General features: G+C 40.8%; 1 protein-coding gene across 1 annotated transcript in view; it reads left to right on the forward strand.

Moving 5' to 3' along the window:
• The window catches only part of LOC124619484 (PHAF1 protein CG7083), a 133996-nt gene that overhangs the window by 80286 nt on the left and 30170 nt on the right, over window positions 1-23540 (forward strand). The window contains exons 9-10 of the mRNA XM_047145898.1: window positions 11538-11637; window positions 11749-11895. Coding sequence (XP_047001854.1) covers window positions 11538-11637; window positions 11749-11895 — 247 coding nt within the window. The remainder of the gene's footprint in view (window positions 1-11537; window positions 11638-11748; window positions 11896-23540) is intronic.

A 23540-nucleotide genomic window follows, 5' to 3' on the forward strand; every position in this document is an offset into this window, starting at 1 on the left:
ACTCTCTTCAGTGTTTGTACCCAGCATATACAGCAACCCAGAATATCCAGGATGCCCTCCTACAACTACAGTGACTGGGAAGGAGATGTCTTTCTGCTGGGTACCTGGGCACATTGGAATTCCGGGGAATGAAAGGGTGGATCGAGCAGCCAAGAAGGCGTGTCATGATCCTCTGGTATTTCGGTGTGCTATCCCCCTGCATGCTATCGCCTTGCTGTTGAAGTACAAGGTCATGTGTCAATGGGAAGATGAGTGGCTGGCAGTAACTGATAACAAGCTCCATGTCATCAAGCGCACAACTCAACCATGGAGTACTTCCTTCCAGCCACGTCGGTGGGACCCAGTCCTTCTTACTCATCTTCACATAGACCACAGCCCCGTGACACGTGGATTCTTACCTGGTGGGAGGACCCTCCAATGTGTGGTGCTTGTGGCATACAGATCAGTGTGCCACATTTTATTGGACCGCATTTTATATGCCGAACAGCAGACTTCGGCAGATTTGCCAGCGGATCTGCTGTCTATTTTATGTAATGATTAAATGAATGTGGTTAGGGTTTTAAAGTTATGTTAATTGTCCAACGTTTTTAACAAGATTTTAGGGAGATGATCTTAACGTGTCGAAGGGTGGCTGGCTAATCCTAGTTTTTTGTTAGTGGTCAGCCAGTCACATTTCCTTGTGCTTTTCTTTTAGTTCTTTTGTGTTTTATTTTCTTTGTGTTTTAATTTCTTGATTAAGTCTCTTCCCTCATAATTGATTTTAGTACATGTGATGCAGAGTGACTGTGTGGTCATTTCCAGTGCATTTATACACAACACGTTTAGTTCATCTCCACATTCGTTTATTTTCATAAATGTAAGGGCACTGATGACCTCTCTGTTGGGTGCCCATTAGATCAAACATGCACATTCATTCAGTATGTTGAAGAGCCTGTTGCAACAAGCATTGAGGGAACAGCATGTAGCAAAGTGCACATTGTACCACATATTGGGATAAACAATGCCTGTCATCTAGGATGTTGTTGTTGTGGTCTTCAGTCCTGAGACTGGTTTGATGCAGCTCTCCATGCTACTCTATCCTGTGCAAGCTTCTTCATCTCCCAGTACCTACTGCAACCTACATCCTTCTGAATCTGCTTAGTGTATTCATCTCTTGGTCTCCCTCTACGATTTTTACCCTCCACGCTGCCCTCCAATGCTAAATTTGTGATCCCTTGATGCCTCAAAACATGTCCTACCAACCGATCCCTTCTTCTAGTCAAGTTGTGCCACAAGCTCCTCTTCTCCCCAATTCCATTCAACACCTCCTCATTAGTTATGTGATCTACCCATCTAATCTTCAGCATTCTTCTGTAGCACCACATTTCGAAAGCTTCTATTCTCTTCATGTCTAAACTATTTATCGTCCACGTTTCACTTCCATACATGGCTACACTCCATACAAATACTTTCAGAAACGACTTCCGGACATTTAAATCTACACTCGATGTTAACAAATTTTTCTTCTTGAGAAACGATTTCCTTGCCATTGCCAGTCTACATTTTATATCCTCTCTACTTCGACCATCATCAGTTATTTTACTCCCCAAATAGCAAAACTCCTTTACTACTTTAAGTGTCTCATTTCCTAATCTAATCCCCTCAGCATCACCCGATTTAATTTGACTACATTCCATTATCCTCGTTTTTGCTTTTGTTGATGTTCATCTTATATCCTCCTTTCAAGACACTGTCCATTCCGTTCAACTGCTCTTCCAAGTCCTTTGCTGTCTCTGACAGAATTACAATGTCATCGGCGAACCTCAAAGTTTTTACTTCTTCTCCATGAATTTTAATACCTACTCCGAATTTTTCTTTTGTTTCCTTTACTGCTTGCTCAATATACAGATTGAATAACATCGGGGAGAGACTACAACCCTGTCTCACTCCTTTCCCAACCACTGCTTCCCTTTCATGCCCCTCGACTCTTATAACTGCCATCTGGTTTCTGTACAAATTGTAAATAGCCTTTCGCTCCCTGTATTTTACCCCTGTCAACTTCAGAATTTGAAAGAGAGTATTCCAGTTAACATTGTCAAAAGCTTTCTCTAAGTCTACAAATGCTAGAAACGTAGGTTTGCCTTTTCTTAATCTTTCTTCTAAGATAAGTCGTAAGGTTAGTATTGCCTCACGTGTTCCAACATTTCTACGGAATTCAAACTGATCTTCCTCGAGGTCCGCTTCTACCAGTTTTTCCATTCGTCTGTAAAGAATTCGCATTAGTATTTTGCAGCTGTGACTTATTAAACTGATAGTTCGGTAATTTTCACATCTGTCAACACCTGCTTTCTTTGGGATTGGAATTATATTCTTCTTGAAGTCTGTGGGTATGTCGCCAGTCTCATACATCTTGCTCACCAGATGGTAGAGTTTTGTCATGACTGGCTCTCTCAAGGCCATCAGTAGTTCTAATGGAATGTTGTCTACTCCGGGGCCTTGTTTCGACTCAGGTCTTTCAGTGCTCTGTCAAACTCTTCACGCAGTATCTTATCTCCCATTTCATCTTCATCTACATCCTCTTCCATTTCCATAATATTGTCTTCAATTACATCACCCTTGTATAAACCCTCTATATACTCCTTCCACATTTCTGCCTTCCCTTCTTTGCTTAGAACATCTGGGATGTGATATCATAATTCAATCGTTTCGGAGACTGGCCAAGAAGGTAGAAAACACAGCCTTGCTAATGGATTTCAATGAAGCTCACAACCTGCAGCTTTGTCCCCAGAATAGATTATTCTCCCCTGGTTCTGAGTCAAGTGGAAGGCTTGAACCAGAAGGTGTGAACCAGAGGCTGTCAAGGTTCTGTGACAAGCTAGGCTCTGACTTCCTTAGGCTTGCACCATAGGTTGGAGAAGTGTAAAGACCCCCTGAATGGCTTAGGTGTGCATTGCACATCAGAGGCTGCTAACCAGGTAGCTGACTGTGTGTGAGGTGCACACAAGGATTTTTCAGATTAGGTGACTCTCCACTTGTCCAGCTAACAAAATAACTGTAGGAGACCCAGAAGTATCAGTGTAAGATCTAAGAAAATGCCCCCCCCCCCCCCCCCTGCAGATGAGAGTATTAAAATTTTAGTGGTTCACTGCCCCAAAACATTTGCAACAAAGAGCACACCAGAAAGGTAGTGAAGCTCACGTAATACCATGTACAAAAAGCTGGTTGATTTCTGAAGTTGACAGCAGTGAGAATTTTGGGGGAAATTTAATCGTCTATGAAAAGGGTAGGCTAACGGGAAATGGAAGTGGTATATTTGTTGCAATAGATGAGAAACTCAAATCTACCGAGATAGAAGTTGAAGCTGTATGCAAGATTGTTTGAGCAAAACTCAAGTATCAGCGTGGGCATAAAATTATAATTAGATCCTTCTACTGACCAGCGAACTCATGTCCTGATGTAAACTTCAGTTCACTAGTGGGGTAAGTACCTCAGTCATAATGTAGTCAGTCACTGGAAGAGTCTTCTGAGATAGGCCTAAGGATTTGATTAGTGATGGGAGATCCTGCAGTCCACCATCTAAAAACTGATCCCGACCTTATAATCTTACCTGCAGACAAAGGCTCCACCACCGTTGTTTTGAACCGCTAAGATTACGTGACAGAAGGACTCCATCAGCTGTCAGATACTTCCACCTACAAACCATGCCACAGTGATCCCATTCCAGTAATCCAGCAGGATCTCCAATCACTACTCAAAGCCTTAGGCCCATCCCAGAACCTCTCCCCAGAGTCCATCTCTCTACTTACACTGACCACTCCCCGCACTCCCACCTTCTACGTGCTTCCTAAAGTCCATAAACTCAACCCCCCAGGACGCCCCATTGTGGCCGGTTACTGTGCCCCCACTGGGAGAATCTCTGCTCTCGTAGACCAACACCTTCAACCTATTACTCGGAACCTATCCTCCTATATAAGAGATACCAACCATTTCCTCAACCGACTCTCCACAGTTCCTGTCACTTTATCACACGGTGCCCTGCTTGTCACTATTGACGTCACCTCACTGTACACTAACATTCCTAATTCCCATGGCCTTACTGCTATCGAACACTACCTTTCAAGATGCCCTATGGATTCCAAACCAACCACCTCCTTCCTAGTCTCCATGACCAACTATATCCTCACCCACAATTACTTCTCCTTTGAAGGCATTACTTACAAACAAATCTGCGGTAATGCTATGGGCACCTGCATTGCACCATACTATGGTAACCTATTCATGCGCCATCTAGAGGAATCCTTCCTAAAAACCCAGAATCCTAAACCCCTCACCTGGTTCAGATTCATTGATGGCATGTTTGCTATACGGATTGAAGGTGAGGACACCTTATTCACATTCCTCCAGAACAACAACAACTACTACTACTACTACTACTACTTTCCCCCATTTGCTTCACCTGATCCTACTTAACCCAACAAGCCACCTTCCTAGATGTTGACCTCCACCTCAGAGATTGCTACATCAGTACCTCAGTCCATATCAAACATATTAACAACCACAATACCTCCACTTCGACAGCTGCCACCCATTCCATACCAAGAAGTCCCTTCCGTACAGCCTAGCCATCTGTGGTTGTCGCATCTGCAGTGACGAGCAGTCCCTCTCAAAAAATACCCAGGGTCTCACTGAAGCCTTCACTGACCGTAATTATCTTCCCATCCTTGTACAAAAACGAATCTCCCGTGCCTTATCTTTCCAGTCTCCCACCACTTCCCAAAGTCCTACAGCCCGGCCACAGAGGAGTATTGCCCTCATAACTCAGTACCATCCGGGACTGGAGCAACTGAGTTACATTCTCCGCCAGGGTTTTGATTACCTTGCATTGTGCCCTGAAATGAGAAATGTCCTGCCCACTATCCTTCCCACACCTCCTACTATGGTATTCGCCATCCACCGAACCTACACAATATACTCGTCCATCCTTACACAACCCCTGCTCCCAATCCATTACCTCATGGCTCATACCCCTGTAATAGACCTAGATGCAAGACCTGTCCCATACATCCTCCTACCACCACCTACTCCAGTCCGGTCACTAACATCACCTTACCCATCAAAAGCAGGGCTACCTGTGAAACCAGTCATGTGATTTACAAGTTAAGCTGCAACCAATTTGCTGCATTCTATGTAGGCATAAGAACCAACAAGCTGTCTGTCCACATGAATGGCCACTGACAAACTGTGGCCAAAAAACAAGTGGACCACACTGTTGCTGAACACGCTGTCAAACATGACATCCCTCATCTCAATGACTGCTTCACAGCTTTTGCCATATGGATCCTTCCCACCAACACCAGCTTTTCTGAATTGGGCAGATGAGATCTTTCCCTGCAATACATCCTACTTTCCGTAACCCTCCTGCCCTCAACCTTCTCGTTAGTCACCGTCCTCACCCACCCAGCCCCCACCCTATTCCCATTCCAAAACTACACAGCCGTCATTTCACCACCACACACAGTCTTTTAATTTCTTTTTATTTCTCTCCTTTCCGTTACTTCCTCCCCCCTCTGCACCTTCTCTCCTGCCCCCCTCCTAAACTGCAATACTTCACTGTCCACCACTCCCACCATACTATCCCTCCCCCTCCCCACCCCAGCCTGCTCCTTACCCCCACCCAGTCGCCACTCCCATCATGCACTGGTGCTGCTGCTCACAGTGTGGTTTCAGTTCTCTGGGACTGCAGGCGTGTGTGCAAGATGCGTTTTCGTGCGTTTGTGTGCGTGTGTGTGTGTGTGTGTGTGTGTGTGTGTGTGTCGTATTTTTACATTTCATCCTGGATTTTCCATTGTTTGAATACAGGGTTATAAATACAAATCAAACAGGGTCATGCAGGAATAGGTTTAACAATAAATAATAAAGTAGAAATGTGGATAAGTTACTATGAACAGTGTAGTGAATGCCAAGATAGAAATGAAGCCCACAGCACCATTACAGTAGCCAAGTTTGTGTATCAACTAGTTCTGTGAATGATGAAGAGATTGAAGAAATGTATGTTGAGATAAAAGATATTATTCAGATAGTTAAGGGTGGTGGAAATTTAATAGTCATGGTAATTCAATAGTAGGAGAAGTAATAGGTAAATATGGACTGGGGGAAAGGAATGAAAGAGGAAGCCGCCTGTAAGAAATTTGCTCAGAGCATAATTTAATCATCGCCAATACTTGGCTTAAGAATCATGGGAGAAGGTTGTATACGTGGAAGAGAATGGAGGCACCGGAAGCTTTCAGATTGATTATATAATGGTAAGACAGAGATTTAGGAACCAGATTTTAAATGGTAAGATGTGTTCAGAGCCAGAAATGGATTCTGACTACAATTTATTGGTTATGAACTGTGGATGAAAAGTGAAAAATTATTAAAAAAGTAGGAAATTAAGGAGATGGGATCTAGATAAGTTGAAAGAATCAGAGGTTGTTGAAAGTTTCAGAGGCAGCATTAGGCAATGGATGACTAAAATAGGGGAAAGGTATGCAGTAGAAGATGAATGGGTACCTTTAAGAGATGAAATGGGGAAGGCAGCAGAGAATCAATTGGGTAAAAAGATGAGGCCAAGTAAAAATCCTTATGTAATGCTAGAGATATTGAATTTAATTGATGAAAGGAGAAAATATAAAAATGCAGTAAATGAAGAAGGCAAAAGGAAATACAAATGTCTAAAAAATGAGATTGACAGGAAGTGCAAATTGCCTAAGCAGGAATGGCTAGAGGACAAATGTAAGGGTTTAGAAGCATATATCACTAGGGAAAGGTAGACATCACCTACAGCAAAATTAAAGAAGCCTTTGAAGAAAGAGAAGCAGCTGCATGAATATCAAGAGCACAGATGGAAAACCAGTCTTTAGCAAAGAAGGGAAAGGTGGAAGGAGTATATAGATGGTCTATACCAGGGAGATGTGCTTGAGGCCAGTATCATAAAAAGCAAGAGGACATAGATGAAGATGAAATAGCCCAGATGAGATGGGAAATATAATACTGCGAGAATAATTTGACAGAGCACTGAAAGACCTAAACTGAAAAAGGCCCTGGGAGTAAACAACATTCTGTTGAAAGCTGCTGATAGCCTAGTGAGATTCTTCCATCTGGTATGCAAGATGTAAGAGAGAAGCAAAATACCCCAGACTTCAAGAAGAATATAATAATTCCAATTTCAAAGAAAGCAGATGCTGACAGTTGTGAATATTATCAAGCTATCAGTTTAATAAGTCATGGTTGCAAAATACTGGTATGAATTATTTGCAGAAGAATGGAAAAACTGGCAGAACCTGACCTCAGGGAAGATCAGTTTGGATTCTGGAGAAATGTAGGAACACAAAAAGGCAATACTGACACTACAACTTTTTTTATAGCATTTGTCAACTTAAGAGAATGCTTTTGACAGTCTTGACTAGAGTACTTTCTTCGAAATTCTGAAGATTAGCAGGGATAAAATCCAGGGAGAAAAAGGCTATTTACAACTTGTACAAAAGCCACACAGCAGTTATAAGAGTTGAGGGGCATGAAAGTGAAGCAGTGGTTGAGAAGGGAGTGAGAGATGGTTTAGCCTATTGCTGATGTTATTCAGTCTGTACATTGATCAAGCTATAAAGGAAACCAAAGAAAAATCTGCAGTAGGAGCAAAGGGTCTGGAAGAAGAAATAAAAACTTTGAGGTTTGCTGATGGCACTCTAATTCTGTCAGAGACAGCAAAGGGCTTGGAAGAGCAGTTGAATGGAATGGACATCGCCTTGTAAGGGAGATATAAGATGAACATAAACAAAAACAAAACAAGGGTAAGGGAATGTAGTCACATTAAATCAGGTGATACTGTGGGAATTATATTAGGAAATTGATCACTTAAAGTAGTAGATGAGTTTTGCTATTTGGGTTGCAAAATAATTGATGATGTATGAAGTAGAGTGCATATAAATTGTTGACTTGCAATGTCTTAGAAAAGTTTTTCTGAAGAAGAGAAGTATAAAATTAAGTGGCAGGAAGTTTTCCTGAAAGCATTTGTGTGGAGTGTATGCATGTATGGAAGTGAAACATGGATGATAAACAGCTTAGACAAGAAGAGAATAGAAGCTTTTGAAATGTGTTGCCACAAAAGAACACTGAAGATTAGATGGGTAGATCATGTAATTAACGAGGAGGTACTGAACAAAATTGGGTACAAAAGAAATGTGTGATGCAGACTGACTAGGAGAAGGGATTGGTTGATGGGAAACATTCTGAGACATCAAGGGATTAGCAGTTTAGTACTGGAGGGAAGCATGAGTAGAGGAAGATGAATAGATGAATTCAGCAAGCAGATTAAGAAAGATGCAGGTTGTATTAGTTATTCGGAGATGATGATGCTTGCATGGGATAGGGTAGCATGGAGAGAGACATCAAACCAGTCTTTGGTCTGAGGATCACAACAACGACTACAACACCTATTAGACATGTATAGTGAACTGTTATTAAGTAAGCCAAATGGACCATGAATCAAGTTTCAGTTGATGACTTCAAATCAATCTGGCTTAGTGTCAACATCTGGTACCTCTACTGGAGTGACTTGATCAATTTCATATGGTGTCACTTTTTCGATCAACCAAATATAATGTGTGCATGTGGCAGTGCTATCCCTTGCCATTCAGTGGAGTATGTCCAACAGTGTGCTTCTCCAGAAACACGAAGCCGGCCGCGGTGGCCATGCAGTTCTGGCGCTGCAGTCCGGAACCGCGGGACTGTTATGGTCGCAGGTTCAAATCCTGCCTCGGGCATGGATGTGTGTGATGTCCTTAGGTTAGTTAGGTTTAAGTAGTTCTAAGTTCTAGGGGACTTATGACCTAAGATGTTGAGTCCCATAGTGCTCAGAGCCATTTTTGAACCAGAAACACGATACTCGACAAAGAAACCCATTAAAGATTTCAACTTTTGTTTGAACCCGCACGTGGAAATATTGTGACAATCCAATGATGATTCTCCAGTTAACAGAAGTTCTTTTATTTCATCCCTTGTAGGATTGTATGTGGATGTAATAAAAAGATCTAGGTGCTCATATATGTGAACATACATCAATGCTTCTTGCATGGCATGTGCAAGGGACTTATAAATATTGGCTGTAGTTTAACCAATTTTTCCAGTTCATTAGGATTCACATTGCTATCATTAGCACCTGCATCACATAAAAGAATGTACTCTTAAGAACGCAACTTGGTTTGATTTAATCAAATGTAGAGTAGTTGTTCGGTTTCAATTTTTGCATTTGCATCAACACAGCTATGGATGGAATAATTGTCAATGTTTCAGTATGTGATTTTCAGTGTTTTCATAAAACATCAGTTGATATGAATAGGTTACTTACGGGACTGACTTTCTTGTTCATCCGTTTTCATCATTTTCAAATTTGATGTTGAAATAATATCCCCCTTCTTCAAGCCAGAATAAAGCCAGATATTACTGTCTCACATTTCGTATGAGCATTGAGTATCTGAGACTCACTGAATATCACCATTCGTGCAATGAAGAATTATGGCATGCCAGTTAAACTCTTCACCATCTATAATAATCGCCACTTCATAAGTTGTTGGTACATTGTACTGTCTTTTGTCTTGACTGGCAGGTGATTTGTCTGTTGTAATTGTAACTCTGTAGTCATCAGCTGGCATTAGTTCAACAATCGAATTAATTTGTTGTGTTGATGGTATCAAGTTTTTAATACAGCAACATTCTCGTACAGTCTAAATATTGAACTGACTATGTTGATTTATTTGTTCAGCAGTGGTCCCCATGAAATAAATTGGAAAAGTTTGTGATCTGACTAACTCGCATGGTGATAAATTGGCCTCTGCACTTTGAATGCCGTGTAATTCACAACATTTGTTGCAGTGAAAAATTTCACGTGGAAATTGAATTGTGTTTCCAAACGAAACTTCCTGCCAGATTAAACTGTGTAACAGACTGGCACTTGAACCAAAGCCCTTTGCTTTTCCTGGTCAAGTGCTCTACTGACTGCACAATTCATGACCCACTCTCCCAGCTTCTCTTCTACCAGTACCTCATCTCCTACATTCCAAACTTCATGGAAATTCTCTTTCATACTTTATGGGTCTAGCACACCTTGAAGAAAGGATATCGTGGAGACGTGGCATAGCCACAGGCTGGGGCATGTTTCCAGAGTAAATTTTCACACCACAATATCCTTTATTCCAGGTGAGATAGCTCTGCAAGATATGCAGGAGAACTTGTCTGAAGTTGAGAAGGTAGGAGATGAGGTATTGGCAGAAGTAAAACTGCGTGTGTAGGTCATGAGTCCTGCTTGGGCAGCTTAATCGGTAGACCACTTGCCTGCGAAAGACAAAAGTCCCAGGTCCAAGTTCTGACCTCGCAAACAGTTTTAATCTGCCAGGAAGTTTCCTATTAGTGCACACTCTGTTGCAGAGAAAAAATTTGTTCTGTATGTGCATTGTTTGCCAGTAAATGTTTCGATTGGCTTGTCACCTAATATCAACATTGATAATGGTTCAGATAGTGAAAGTAATTGTGGAAATTTCACTGTTCCACCCGCACAGCCCATTTCTGTTGTTTCAGTCTTAAATTTGAGGGCACTGCAATACATACATAATTCATCCATTTTTTTCCAATAACCACATGTGAGTGAAGACTGTAAACATTATTAGCATGGTAATGGACTGCAGCAAGATGTATGTAAATCAGTGTACGGTGTTCATCTAGATCTAGCACTGCATACTCAAATGGATTTCATCCTTTCTTCCTGTTTCTCATCTCTTTCAGATGAGCAGGCTCAAGCATTTTGTACTCAAATGATTTCCAGTTTTGCTTCCTGTTGCTTGTCTGTTCCTGAAGCTCATGTTGCCTTTGTCTTTTATGCTTAATGCATAGATTGACCAGTTGTTTGTAGATTAGCTGGCATAAATGATTTGACAGAAAAAATGATGCTGTGTAATAACTGTTGCAAATCCACTTGGAGAAAGAAGAGAGCATGTTTGTGATATCTATTATCTAATGTCAATTGGCAGTTGGAGTTTTGCAATAAACTCCTCCTGTAATGTTAATATATGAACTGAAATGTTGATGTTTGTGTTTGGTTCAATCCAATAATGTCATGTGTGTGCTCTTATATTCTGAAAACACACAAACTGCTGATAAACCATATGAAATACACTCATTTGTTGAAATAACTCACATGCCACGTATCATAAAATGGATGTACTAATTCAGAAACCTTCATGGGCATATGCACGATGACTCACCAAAGTTTCATCACATTCGGATCGATGGCATAGGAATGCATACGGGATAAACAAATACATGGTAACAAAATATTTTAGTAGTCTTTGGTCCTAAAACTAATTTATTTAGTAAGCTGAAATGATTAGTTGTATTTGTTTAATTAATTTGCATGGAGTAGACAATAATTGAGACCCACCTCATCTATTTTAACTGTGAAGCCCAGTTTTATAATAAACGTTAATCAGGAAATTCCTGTGTCTGAGCCACATTGCTTCACTGTACAGGTATCATCGCTGTGAATTTCACCTGACATTGCCACCAGATTCAAGGCATGGGTCGGAAGGAAGCAGGCAGCTAATAGATGTGTCTCCAATCCCAGTAACGGTCAGACATAGTTTTATGAATGACACTATTTATGCAAGGAACAGCTTCAATGTAAAGCATAAATTCTTTATTTCAATGTCATCAATAGTAATTTCCTTTCTGTGTCTACAGATATCTGCGTACACTAAATGGGACACAATATCAGAGCAGCTTAAACCAAGTGAGCGACCTGTGGTTCTGAACAGGGCAAGTTCAACAAACACGACCAATCCTTTTGGCTCAACATTTTGCTACGGGTACCAGGACATCATCTTTGAGGTATTATTTTTAGCCCAGAGTCAGCATATTCGGTTTGGTTTCTTTAATTGCATGTTCCATGTATTGTACTAATGACTTCTCGCTATGGTTTGGGATGTCTCAATTTTACACTTATCATACATTTTTCACAGTGAAAAATATCACAATGTGTTAATCACATACATGATTGTCTTAAACTACCTTTTTTTTAAAGGCATTGATTTTCAAACACGTGCTCATTCACATTCCCTGCTCTTAAGAGCCCCTGCAACTTTTACACACTAGGTAGGGATGCCCCTCATTGCCACTGTGTGTGAAGGACCAACAGCAGTTCAGACAGTCTGTTTGGGAGTCAGCAGAAAAATACTGTGGGCATGAAGGGAGTAGTCCCTGTGACCATCAGTGAGGAGTGACCAGATAGTTGGACGCCATAGAGTCATCGGACAATGATGACTCACAATGTTGCTGCAACCTGATAGTCACCGTACATTTGCTGCATGGGTGTGGAACATGTGGTGGCATGTTCACTGCCATGACTTATGGCCTTGCCTTCAGTCATTTGCTAGCAGCCTGCGCAATCTTGACCAAGTGGACGATGCACAAGAAGTCCTCCAGTGATAGATTATTCAGTTTCACCACTACTGTGCAAGCCTCAGGGTCAGCTCCCAGCTGAACCCCAACATCCTAAATCAAGGAGTCTGCGTAAGAAGCCTTGCACTCTTGATTGGAGCAAGTGAAACAGCATTTGCAGCTGAGACATTGCAATTCAGTGACCCAGGAGCAATATGATTCTCAAGGCTCTTTACAATATTGGTGAAACTCAAGCCTGGAAACAACCACATGATATATCAGTGAATAATAATTAGTCCACAGTGAGTATATCTCCTAAAAGAAGAGCACGTCGTTCTCAGACAGAGGTGCTACTTTGTGGAGATGGAAAATTGTGCCCGATGACTCCCAAGACAGAAATAACGATCACTGTAGTGAATCACCCGTGACTTGAAACAGCGTGAAATGTTATTTGATTCGATGCAAATATGTGTCCCAGTCCTCCGCAGCATCTCTGAAAGGTGGAGACAGTGGAGGACGAATGGATACATTTTCTGCAGAGGGTGCTGAGATCTGGAGCAAAGCTTCCTCATTTGCTCGGAATCTGTCTGCCTGAACCTGAAGCGACTTTTATAACAAGTCTATCTGAAGCTGCTGCTGTTGCATAGCTGCTGCTGTTACTCCAGCAGGCAAATCAGTTTAGTGTCCATGCTACCGAACAACTTTTGTTTTCCTTATTCCCAATGCTATGTCTGCTAGTAGCCAGGTATCAGCACTTGTATCAGAATCCAGGAGAGAAACACTTAGAGCCACCTGTGGAAGAGAACATGACACCTAGCAGGAGCCAAGCTGAACACAGCTGATTGGTGGTGGACAGGACACAGACAGTTTCAGGACCAAATCAACCTATGTGAACAATGAAGTACAAAGTGAAAACCTTAGCTGTAGTGATGTGTCAACAGGTCAAGAGCAAAGAGAGAGACAATCTGACAAAGCAAGGTTGTTATCCAGTAGTCCGAAGTATAGTCATGATAGTAATCGACAATATCAGACACAAGTACAGAACTCGCCGACCATTTGCTGGGTGGCCATATTTATATTGGCTGCAAAGAACACCATTGGCCAGCGTATTCGTACAGTGAGACAAGTGGTGCACTCATGCTGTGAGCGCAATGTTACACTGAGACTGTGCCCTCTGACAGCCATCCTAGGTCCATAACCTCTGGTGGCATTCATCTTCCACAAAGCCAAATACCAGAGTGGGACACATATGTGACAATATATATTAACCTCATAGTCAAACTTCCACAGTTTAGGATCCAAGTTTGAGTCTCAGTTGATTGCACAATTTTAAAGTGGCCTGAATCAATTCATTTTATCATGTTCCATACATCTCATCGTGAAAGAGAGCCTTTGGAAATGTGAAAAAAGCCAAAGTGTTTCTTAAATGCAGAGCAGCAGTTGGTACGAGTTCAGTCTGTATGCTTTATTCGTTGAAAACTGTCACTACACTGTCATATAGTCTTTGCACTTACAGAGACTAAATTTAACTTCGTAAAATTCGCAAGTAGGCTCAAACTTGTAAAATGCTGCTGTTTTCTCAGTTACATTAAATAAGTATTCTGTACTGCTGCTGCTAGATTAATAATAAAGTGAGTGCAGTAATAATTATCAAAGAGTAATAGTTAGTTACCTTTGCAGTGATAATGGCCTGTAACAAAAAATCTTCAGTGCTTTAATGATGGTGGCAACTTAATTTGTAACTGTAGCCATTAAGAAATGTATTTGCTTTGCTTTTGAATTTGTAGGGTTCACTTTTTTGCTTTATGCGTGATGGGGACTTGTTAAAAAATGTTCGCACCAGAATACAGAATTCTACTAGGAACTCAAAGCAAGGAGACATTGTCTCTGGGAAATCTATTTTTGTTGCTTCCATTGTAAGTGTATGAACCAAAGCTGAGCTATAGGACATTTTGAAGTTTTGCACCTCACCTGTCTTTCATAGGTATTAAATTTATTATATCTTTCACGACTGGCCGATTTCAGCCTTGCAGGCTATTTTCAAATGCAGAAGGCATTGATGTGTTGTACAGTTATCCTATTATTAACTGGTGGGTATAGACAATCTGAGATTTCAACACATCGACACCTACTGCAATTGAAAATGGCCTGGAAGGCTGAAATTGCCCAATCGTGAAAGATACTATAAATTTAATACTTACGAAAAACAGCAGAGGTGGAAAACTCCAAAATGTCCTGTGACAGACATATGACTGTGGTATCCACATGAAGAAAATGATGAAGTTCAACTAAATTAATGTGTTATTACTACGAAATATCATTAACAGTAAATATAATGGGAAATAAGTGTAAGAATACAAAAGTCTTTGATAAAGACCGAACAAATGTGTGTGCAGCTATTTTATATAGTATTCTTATTGCTCACTTGTACTGAAAAAATATTTTTGATTATTTCAGCTTTTTGTTAATATCTAGCTTGCTATCCACCAGATAATGTAGGAATTGTACCAATAGAGTTTCATTTAGTGTATGATAATCGATATTAGATCTTGGATGAAATGCCATAATATGAGTCTTCGTTACATTATTTGTTTCTTTTGCCTTACATCTCTTACACATTATGAGACAACCTTAATGAATCAGCATTGCAATATGCATAGTATGTGAACAGTGCATAATAATAATAATAGTAATAATAAATATGTTATGGTTAATGACCATCCCCATTTGGATGTCAGATAAATTACCCTGTTTCAGCTTTACAACAATGACTACACTGTTTTTCACATCCCCTCGGCATGCTTTGTATATAATCCATGTCTAGTGCTGCCACCCACTATCTGTGAGTGGTTATTGCACGTTGATGCCAAACATAGATTATGGTCGCATTAGTGTAACTGGTAGACACGAAGCCCATGCCTACTACAGTAGTACAAGTTTATATGCCAACGAGCTCTGCAGATCACGAAGAAATTGAAGAAATTTATGATGTGATAAAAGAAATTATTCAGGTAGTGAAGGGAGACAAAAATTTAATAGTCTTGGGTGACTGGAATTCGAGAGTAGAAAAAGGGAGAGAAGGAAACATAATAGGTGAATATGGATTGGGGGTAAGAAATGAAAGAGAAAGCCGTCTGGTAGAATTTTGCACAGAGAATAACTTAATCATAGCTAACACTTGGTTCAAGAATCATAAAAGAAGGTTGTATACATGGAAGAATCTTGGAGATACTAAAAGGTATCAGATAGATTATATAATGGTAAGACAGAGATTTAGGAACCAGGTTTTAAATTGTAAGACATTTCCAGGGGCAGATGTGGACTCTGACCACAATCTATTGGTTATGAACTGTAGATTAAAACTGAAGAAATTGCAAAAAGGTGGGAATTTAAGGAGATGGGACCTGAATAAACTGACTAAACCAGAGGTTGTACAGAATTTCAGGGACAGCATAATGGAACAGTTGACAGGAATGGGGTAAAGAAATACAGTAGAAGAAGAATGGGTACCTCTGAGGGATGAAGTAGTGAAGGCAGCAGAGGATCAAATAGGTAAAAAGACGAGGGCTAGTAGAAATCCTTGGGTAACAGAAGATACATTGAATTTAATTGATGAAAGGAGAAAATATGAAAATGCAGTAAATGAAGCAGGCAAAAAGGAATACAAACATCTCAAAAATGAGATCGACAGGAAGTGCAAAATGGCTAAGCAGGCATGGCTAGAGGACAAATGTAAGGATGTAGAGGCTTATCTCACTAGGGTAAGATAGATACTGCCTACAGGAAAATTAAAGAGACCTTTGGAGAAAAGAGAGACACTTGTATGAATATCAAGAGCTCAGATGGAAACCCAGTTCTAAGCAAAGAAGGGAAAGCAGAAAGGTAGAAGGAGTATATAGAGGGTCTATACAAGGGCGATGTACTTGAGGACAATATTATGGAAATGGAAGAGGATGTAGATGAAGATGAAATGGGAGATATGATACTGCGTGAAGAGTTTGACAGAGCACTGAAAGACCTGAGTCGAAACAAGGCCCCGGGAGTAGACAACATTCCATTAGAACTACTGACGGCCTTGGGAGAGCCAGTCCTGACAAAACTCTACCATCTGGTGAGCAGGATGTATGAGACAGGCGAAATACACTCAGACTTCAGGAAGAATATAATAATTCCAATCCTAAAGAAAGCTGGTATTGACAGATGTGAAAATTACCGAACTATCAGTTTAATAAGTCACAGCTGCAAAATCCTAACGCGAATTCTTTACAGACGAATGGAAAAACTGGTAGAAGCCGACCTCGGGGAAGATCAGTTTGGATTCTGTAGAAATGTTGGAACATGTGAGGCAATACTGACCTTATGACTTATCTTAGAAAATAGATTAAGGAAAGGCAAACCTACATTTCTAGCATTTGTAGACTTAGAGAAAGCTTTTGACAATGTTGACTGGAATACTCTCTTTCAAACTCTAAAGGTGGCAGGAGTAAAATACAGAGAGCGAAAGGCTATTTACAATTTGTACAGAAAGCAGATGGCAGTTATAAGAGTTGAGGGGCATGAAAGAAAAGCAGTGGTTGGGAAGGGAGTGAGACAGGGTTGTAGCCTCTCCCCGATGATATTCAATCTGTATATTGAGCAAGCAGTAAAGGAAACAAAAGAAAAATTCGGATTAGGTATTAAAATCCATGGAGAAGAAATAAAAACTTCGAGGTTCGCCGATGATATTGTAATTCTGTCGGAGACAGCAAAGGACTTGGAAGAGCAGTTGAATGGAATGGATAGTGTCTTGAAAGGAGGATGGATATAAGATGAACATCAACAAAAGCAAAACGAGGATAATGGAATGTAGTCGAATTAAGTCGGGTGATGCTGAAGGAATTAGATTAGGAAATGAGACACTTAAAGTAGTAAAGGAGTTTTGCTATTTGGGGAGCAAAATGACTGATGATGGTCGAAGTAGAGAGGATATAAAATGTAGACTGGCAAAGGCAAAAAAAGCGTTTCTGAAGAAGAGAAATTTGTTAACATCGAGTATTGATTTAAGTGTCAGGAAGTCGTTTCTGAAAGTATTTGTATGGAGTGTAGCCATGTATGGAAGTGAAACATGGACAATAAATAGTTTGGACAAGAAGAGAATAGAAGCTTTCGAAATGTGGTGCTACAGAAGAATGTTGGAGATTAGGTGGGTAGATCACATAACTAATGAGGAGGTGTTGAATAGGATTGGGGAGAAGAGGAGCTTGTGGCACAAAGATTTCCCTTTAGGATGCCCACCTCTGATCACATATCTGAGAACAATTTGCAGTACACTGGGATTCTCCAGTCAACTTACCTGGACATACATTTCTCAGTTAATATAAAGTAACTGAATATCATTTTAGTAGGGTTCAAAATGCTGAAAATATTTCTTGTATTAGACAGGAAGTTCTGATTTTCACTGCTTTGCAATTTTTATATTCTCCAGTACTACCATGGTCACCACATTCAACTTCATATGGAAATAACAGAGGATCTGCAGATGATGTTAAAGCTAAATGGGCATCTGTTGCTACTGTAGGTATGGTAGTGATGTCATGATAGTCATCATCATCTTTATTATAACCTTTTTTCAGAAGCTTTTTGGACAGCTGACACGGTGGGAAGCATTCTGTTGCAGTCATAGCTACAACAGGAATTACTCTTCTGTCACCAGTTCCCACAGCATGAGAAGTGGATGCAGATGATCCCCACATTCTCTCCCCTCAGATGGAGATCACAACTTCATCTGTTGTTATTCGGCATGTGATGGGGAAGTGCCTTCATGTCTTGTGGCTGGGTCAGTATGTCATATTGCCTATGTTTAAGCTTCCTGAATGTTCAGCTTCACTTGCAAAAAGTTGCTGTAACTCAAGTTCATTTAACATTCACCGCATCTTTGTGTACATCATGACCCATTTGAAAGATCTGTCTCCTAAGTTTCTTTGCAACTGCTGCCTCTAATGCCTTTTGTAGTATCATGTTGACTGTGAAATTCATTAAGCCAAGATGTTGGTTCTCAAGAACCTCTGTACTAATTATTGCTGGAATGTTGTCAAAATGTGACACTCTTCTCCCTGGCAGTATAATCCCAAGTAACTGACACCAGGCTATGAACAATGCCAATTCCTGGCTACTGTTGATAGGGGATTGTGTGTCAGTTTCCTGTGCAGTCTATCTTCTGTTACTTGATTTACATAGATTTGATATGGAGTTGACCACTCTGTTTACTTGTATTTTAGATGGGTGCTTAGTCTGTTATAGCTGTTTCACTATGTGACAGCAGTGCATAAGCTGCAAAGTCTTTCCCAGGTGAGTCACATTTTCTGTTCCTGTTGCAGCATGAAATTCAGAAAGTTTTCTCATCAGTTTTTGTGCATGCACTTTTCTGGTGGCCCTCTGCTAAACAATGGAGAGAACTCTATATTTAAAATTATGTATATAATAGAGGGAAACATTCCACGTGGGAAAAATATATCTAAAAACAAAGATGATGTGACTTACCAAACGAAAGTGCTGGCAGGTTGATAAACACACAAACAAACACAAACATACACACAAAATTCAAGCTTTCACAACAAACAGTTGCTTCATCAGGAAAGAGGGAAGGAGAGGGAAAGACGAAAGGATGTGGGTTTTAAGGGAGAGGGTAAGGAGTCATTCCAATCCCGGGAGCAGATGTTTGTGTTTGTTTGTGCGTCAATCGACCTGCCAGCACTTTCGTTTGGTAAGTCACATCACCTTTGTTTTTAGATATATTTAAAATTATGTACCTACTCAGTGTGATCAAAGACACAACATTTATAATGTTTTGGCAAACATGTTCATAATCATTCATTCTTAGAGGGCGGATACCTGCACACACCATTTCTTTTGCTGCAGAAGCTTAAAGACATGAGACTAACTTCCATTACATGATCGACTTAGGTTTTCTCTCAGGGTCCATTTTGTAAGGTCAGTCATACCTCTTCATATTCCTTCTTTTGCATGTGCTCAGCCAGATTGAGCTTGTATATGTCTTTGAGAAGATGTTCGTGGTGCACTTTGTTGGACATATTCTACACAATTATCAGAGGCTTCTTCTTTGGTGATTCACACTTAACACTGTGTATCTGATTAGCTTTCTTGTGAAGCTTTTTGCAGTCATCATTGTGATTGGATAAGATGCAGTTCACATTCTTTCAGAGCTGTATGGCTGAAATGGAGACAAGATGAGGAAAACATTAGTGTCATGCCTAGGTACAGCCAAGATGCTGGACGTATCCAAAACTTGGGTTGCAGTTTTTGAATGATGATTGGTACTTGATACGTGAAGAAAAATACCGAGGACACTTATGACTAGGAAGCAATTGGAGAAAATGAAGTGTTTGAAAATAATGTTACCTATTAGGTTAGATTTAGTCTCACTGAGCAATGGAAGAACTGATGTTTTCAAACAGCCAAATGTTACACTCATCTTATGGAAGTAGTTTTGCCTAGCTTGAGTCATCTGAAGTTTTTAGTGCTTGTGCTGTGTTAAACTACTTCACAGGAGTAAATTTTAGCACAACTTAAGACTGTACAATTTTTTGTTTAATTTTAGGTGGAAAAATATTTCTAAATTATTAAATTGCATGTAGACGAGAGAGATTTCCTGCATACTGAGAGAGTTTGTTCTGTCCAGTTTGAATGATGATCAAAGATAGTACTGAGATATTTGTGAAGGAGTATAGAAGGAATGGTTTCATGAAAAGTTTGCTAATCAATTCCTATTGGGATATGAGGAAGGTCTGTGGCTTCTTAGAGTTTAGTTAAAAACCTAGGTTCAGTATCTGGCCTCACACTGAACAAAAGTTGTCATTCATACTTAATACAACAGCAGCTTCTACAAAAGAAGTCTCAGTGTTCTTATTGCTTGCACTTACTTACAATCTGTTGTCATCAGCAACTAAGTGATAGTTACAAGACTGTAGCACAGATGAAACATTATTGACATGCAGTGAGAAAAGCAGTGGTACAAGGACTGAAACGTAGCAGACCTCTGAGATTACAGGTTTCGATGATGATGATGATGATGATGATGATGATAACCCACAGGCAGTTTGTTGGTATCTGTTTTTAAGGTATCTGTCAATCCACAGTATTACACTGTTTGAGAAATTTTAACTGTTTCATTTAGATAAGTACTGTATCAATATCAGCAATATTAAAAGTCTTCCTGAAAATAAGTGGAGTCAGTATGGTTTCTCTATGCCTTTGCGTGGTAGGTTTGGTGTCATAATTTTGCTTTGATTATTGCAGTTGCTGAGTTATGGTTTTTTGGAAGACGTGATATTTACCATTGATGTTCTAAGCTAATCCATCAACTGTTCGTAAACAATGTACTCCAAGGTGTTAGGTATTGTGGATAAATGCTGATTGGCTTATAGTCACTTGACAAAAAAAGGAATTACGCAAATTAATCTTTGTTTCCACTCAGTATTATGTGTACCACCAACAAGAGAGAGTTTGAAAATCTCTGAGAAAACCAGTGCCACCTTGTGTCTGGTAATTTATTGTAAATTGAGAGCAGAGTCCTGTTGAGAAAAAGTTCTTTAATTTGTCTGCCGACACTTGAAAATTATTAAATTTTCATCTTTATTATGACCCAACTGCACAGTTTTCTTTCCATTGTTCAATTGCCTGCAAACAATAGAATGTGTATGCCTGATTTTTGGCTTTGTCCATGGTGTGCATCATTTTGGCCCATAACCGTAAAGGTCAGAGGCTGGATTTCACTTGGACCATCTGTATGCAGAGGCTCATTTATTCATTATCTGGTGTAGTTCCATAATCAGCCATGGAGCAAGAGCTCTCTTTACTTTAACTGAACACTTTAACTGAACATTGAGAGGCATTGTTTCTGTGCAGTACAGTAGTTGTGCAACTGAATTCCTGGATTTTGCTATTTAATTCCAGCTCACTGCTTATATCCTGCCATGGTATTTCTGAACTACCTTGTAAGGCATCATCGTTGACTTGTTTTAAGTTGCTGTACATTATTAGGTGATATTTTTCTCTATATTTCTGCAAAGAGTACAGTAAGAATATCTCATCACAGGCAGAAAGACCAGGAGCAGAAGTCTGATGGTGCAAATAACTCTCTGTCCTCTTCATTTTCATTATACACTGAAGGGACAAAGAAACTGGAATAGGCATGCGTATTCAAATACAGGGATATGTAAACAGGCAGAATGCGGTAATGCAGTCAGCATTGCCTATATAAGACAACAAGCATCTGGCACAGTTGTTAGATCAATTACTGCTACTACAATGGCAGGTTATCAAGATTTAAGTAAGTTTGAACGTGGTGTTGAAGTTGGTGTACGAGCGATGGAACACAGCAGCACTGAGGTAGCAGTGAAGTGGGGATTTTACCATATGACCATTTCACAAGTGTACCATGAATATCAGAAATCCAGTAAAACCTCAAATCTCCGATATCATTGCGGCCAGAAAAATACCCTGCAAGAACGGGACCAATTACAACTGAAGAGAATCATTCAGTATGGCGGAACTGCAACACCTCCACAAATTGCTGCAGATTTCAATGCTGGACCATCATCAAGCACCAGCATGCAAATCATTCAATGAACCATCATCGATATGGGCGTTCGGAGCTCGAGGCCCACTCATTTACCCTTGATGACTGCACGACACAAATCTTTACGCCTCACCTGGGCCCATCAAAACCAACATTGGACTCTTGATGACTGGAAACACATTGCCTGGTTGGACGAGCCTCATTTCAAATTGCACAGATGTGGAGACAACCTCATGAATCCACAGACTCTGCATGTCGGCAGGGAACTGTTCAAGCTGGTGGAGTCTCTGTAATGGTGTGGGGCGTCTAGATACAGCTCTGACAGGTCTGATAACCTGCATCCATTCACGTCCACTGTGCATTCAATGGACTTGGGAAATTCCAGCAGGACAATGTGACACCCCAGGAAAACTCTTCTGAGGTTAAACACTTCCACTGGTCACCAAACTGCCCAGACATGAACATTATTGAGCATATGTGGGATGCCTTGCAACATGCTGTTCAGAAGAGAACTCCACCCCGTCGCACCCTTATGGATTTATGGACAGCCCTGCAGGATTCATGGTGTCAGTTCCCTCCAGCACTATTTCAGACATTAGTTGAGACCATGCCATGTTGTGTTGTGGCACTTCTGTGTGCTCGTGGGGACCCTACACAATATTAGGCAGGTGTACCAGTTTCTTTGGTTCTTCAGTGTGTCTATTAGGGTGTGGATGTGGGTGGTGATATGTGTTGGATCCAGAAGTATAATATTCATATTAGAACAAAACACACTCCTTAAATTGTATACAGTGCATGACTAGGTGCAGGTCTATTTTTATGTCTCGCATAATGATTACAAGTTCATTCTACGACACTAGAGGGGACAAGGCTGGTGGCTGTTTGCAAGAAAGATACCACTCTGATTTTGGATGGTTTACGGATTACTCTACCCCCCAGGGGGTCCACAACTCTTTTGTGGATACGTGCGTGGCGAGCACGGGGCCCCGAGCCATTGCAGCCTTCTTTCTCTCCCGGGCTGCATTTCCTTTCCCTTCCCCTCCTTTCCCCTCCATACCCCTTTCCCTCGCCCTCTCCTCTCCCTCTATTGGTGTCCTTGCTTATGTTGGCCCCCGCTATCCTCCTGGTTCTGTTGGTTTTACACTCCGGCTTTGTTGCGTAATAATCTCCTCCTTTTGGCATTCCTTGGTCCCCCTCTGGGGTTTGACCTCCATTCCAAAATTTCTCTTCCGTAGTGTGAGCCATTTGGGGAAGAGCACCTTACCTAGTGTCTCCGACGTGTGCCCTCCTAGTACATTCCACCTTTTCTTTTACGTCGTTGTCTGATGCTAGGGTGCATAGCCAGCATGGTAGCCAGCCCGTGTGGTGGGGTCGCTATGTACCCTTTTGGTTGAGCCCCCTGAACACACAGGGATCACACTTCTGATACCTGAGCTGTGACCTCCTCATGCATGCCTTGGAGTGGTTGCTCGTTATCCTGGAGCATCGGAACTCCCGGCAATGGCCGCCGTGACAGACG

Source organism: Schistocerca americana, chromosome 6 (assembly GCF_021461395.2).
Source record: "Schistocerca americana isolate TAMUIC-IGC-003095 chromosome 6, iqSchAmer2.1, whole genome shotgun sequence".
Classification (NCBI taxonomy): domain Eukaryota; kingdom Metazoa; phylum Arthropoda; class Insecta; order Orthoptera; family Acrididae; genus Schistocerca; species Schistocerca americana.